Genomic DNA, 2,509 nt, shown 5'->3' with positions numbered 1-2,509 from the left:
CCGACTAATAAATAAATCAGATATAGTTAAGAGATTTGAACCATCAATATCACTTGATCATATTAAAATGATAAGACTATTTTCAAGAGAAATCAAATAATCAAATAGAATAAGGAACTTGGTCAGTCAATCACAATTATAATTGGAAACGTGATCAAATGATATATCCAATTATTAAATGTGGGTCGGATATGGTTGAGCTCCTTAATAACCCGTTAAATGGATTCGAAATGGATCCGCTTTGTACCCAGATCCGATTACCATCCCCAATAAATCCGCAGTTGAGCGCCGAGCGCCCCAAAAACTCACTCAGCAACCGAAAACGATGATGCAGCGAGCCGCTCGATCTCTCGTCTCCAAGCTCCCAAAATCCCCAAAACCCTCGAAATTCCCCCAAATTCCCTCAAAAATCCCCCAGAACCCATCAAGATCTCGCCTTTCACCCTTTACAACCGAAATCAGTCCCAGCAGAACCCACCATCGCAGTCTGAGCACAAACAGCGATCACAGCAGCGAGATCGATGAAATCAATATGAAGTTCGCGGAGGCTCGGGAGGAGATCGAGGCGGCGATGGAATCGAAGGAGACGGTGTACTTCGACGAGGAGGCCGAGTGCGCTCGCGATGCAGTGAAGATTGTGTTGGATAAGTTCGAGGGCCTGATGGCGAGGATGGAGGAGAAGGAGAGGATGGCGTTGCAGAGGTCGATGGGGCTTAAGATTGAACAGCTCAAAGCTGAGCTCAAGCAGCTGGATGAGTAGAATCTTGGAGGAATTCTTTTGAGGTGGGTCTCTTTATTAGCATTAAGATATGATCAGAGTTTAGAATTTTGGATTCAGAGGTCATGATTCATGTTGCAATAATCATAAATTTGTTGAATTTTGCTCCTGAATATGGTTTTATTATAAGAGTTCTATTAGTAAATCTAAGCTATGATGTGGAATGCGTTCTGCTTGTTATTGAGGGTGATACTGAATATGTTATCAAAGTTTTTATTTTGGGTTCAGATTTTATGATATCCATTGAATAAAGTGTGCTTTAGGAATTTTAGGGTTACGAAACGAGTGAAATTTTGGGTAGGGTGAAGAAGAAATATGTTTAGCAGTATGATAATAGAAACGCGATTTAACATTCTCACGGTGTAATTTGTGAGAGGATTTGAAATTCAGATAAAACCACAATTACATGGAGTATATAAGATATATTAAAATGAAAATAGACCTAAAATATAAATATGGTTGAAAGTAGTTCAATGAGGAGGCCAAGTGCGCTTCCAAGGCAGTGAAGGTTGTGCTGAATAAGTTTGAGGGATGGATGTTGAGATTGGATGAGAATGGGAGGATAACACTGTAGAGGTCAATAAGTGTCTAGATCGAGCAATTTTAAGCTGAGCTCGAGCAACTTGATAAAAGGAAACTTGCAGAAATTTTTTGAGGTGAATCTCTTGTTGTTTTTCGATAGTTTGATACTTAATTAGTGTTGTGCGCAGCGGAAATTTCGGCAGCACCTCTGGTGTACAACAAGAGAGTAAGATCCCAACTAAATCCCTGTTTTACAAAGGAAACAAGAATCGACAGTGATATATCTCAACAAAGTGGGATATACACTCTTCCTTTCATCAGTTCTAGGACTGACTTGTCGAGGGAACCTAACAAGCTATTACAAATTACAGCAAGACAAACTATTTTTACGTGGTTCGACAAGTTGCTTACGTCCACGGGACAAGGAGGGGGGAGATCTACTATTAGAGAAAAAGAGAATACAAATAGGGTTTACAATCACACAAAGTCTCACAAATAAAACCCTCTTAAATCTCTCACAAAAAGGTATGCTAAAACCCTAAAAGACGACTGCAAAAAACTTTGATGTTTTCTCCTTTCCTGCCTAGCACAAACCCTAGGAGAACAAACTGCACACCGCCACACCCCTTTTCTCAACGAATACGGCATTTTTCCCAAGCTGCAGTTTTCTGTCTCCTGCACTTGCACGAATCCACCGCCACTCAAGAAAACCTTGCCCTCTGCCTGCAGTTTACTCTAGGGCACATTCAAAGCTATATTTATAGCTTTGAATTGAATCGGAAGGGCTTGCTTCTTTTTTTCCTTCACGCGTTAACATCACATGAATGTGATACTTTCACGTGGTGGCCCCATAATCAATCCACGTTCATAATTCTCCACCTCGGCGAAGTTTTGCCAAAACTGAGCCGACACCAACCAAACCAAATGTCTCACTTGTTGTGTCTAGTACGAAGTGAAATAATTCACGACAACGGACTCAATCCACAACAAGTTGAGAACCTAAATGAGAATACGAACAAACTCCAAACGTCGGTATCTACTCCCAAATCAGCTACATCATAAATGATTGCCTACGTATCCTTTTGCTTAAGGAATCAAGCCTTCACGTAGTTCTCCCAAATGGCCTCCAAATGCCTCAACACTAAAGAATGTTCAAAAGCTCCAAATAATGACCAAACTTAACACCTGAAACAACTTTGGTCAACATAT

General features: G+C 40.7%; 1 protein-coding gene across 1 annotated transcript; it reads left to right on the top strand.

Moving 5' to 3' along the window:
• LOC109844796 lies at window positions 285-923 on the top strand. The gene has a single exon (XM_020413940.1). The coding sequence runs from the start codon at window positions 326-328 to the stop codon at window positions 758-760; it is 435 nt and encodes a 144-aa protein (XP_020269529.1). The 5' UTR covers window positions 285-325; the 3' UTR covers window positions 761-923.

This window comes from Asparagus officinalis, chromosome 6, assembly GCF_001876935.1.
Source record: "Asparagus officinalis chromosome 6, Aspof.V1, whole genome shotgun sequence".
In the NCBI taxonomy this organism is placed as follows: domain Eukaryota; kingdom Viridiplantae; phylum Streptophyta; class Magnoliopsida; order Asparagales; family Asparagaceae; genus Asparagus; species Asparagus officinalis.
This window is presented reverse-complemented; position numbering and strand designations above follow the sequence as displayed.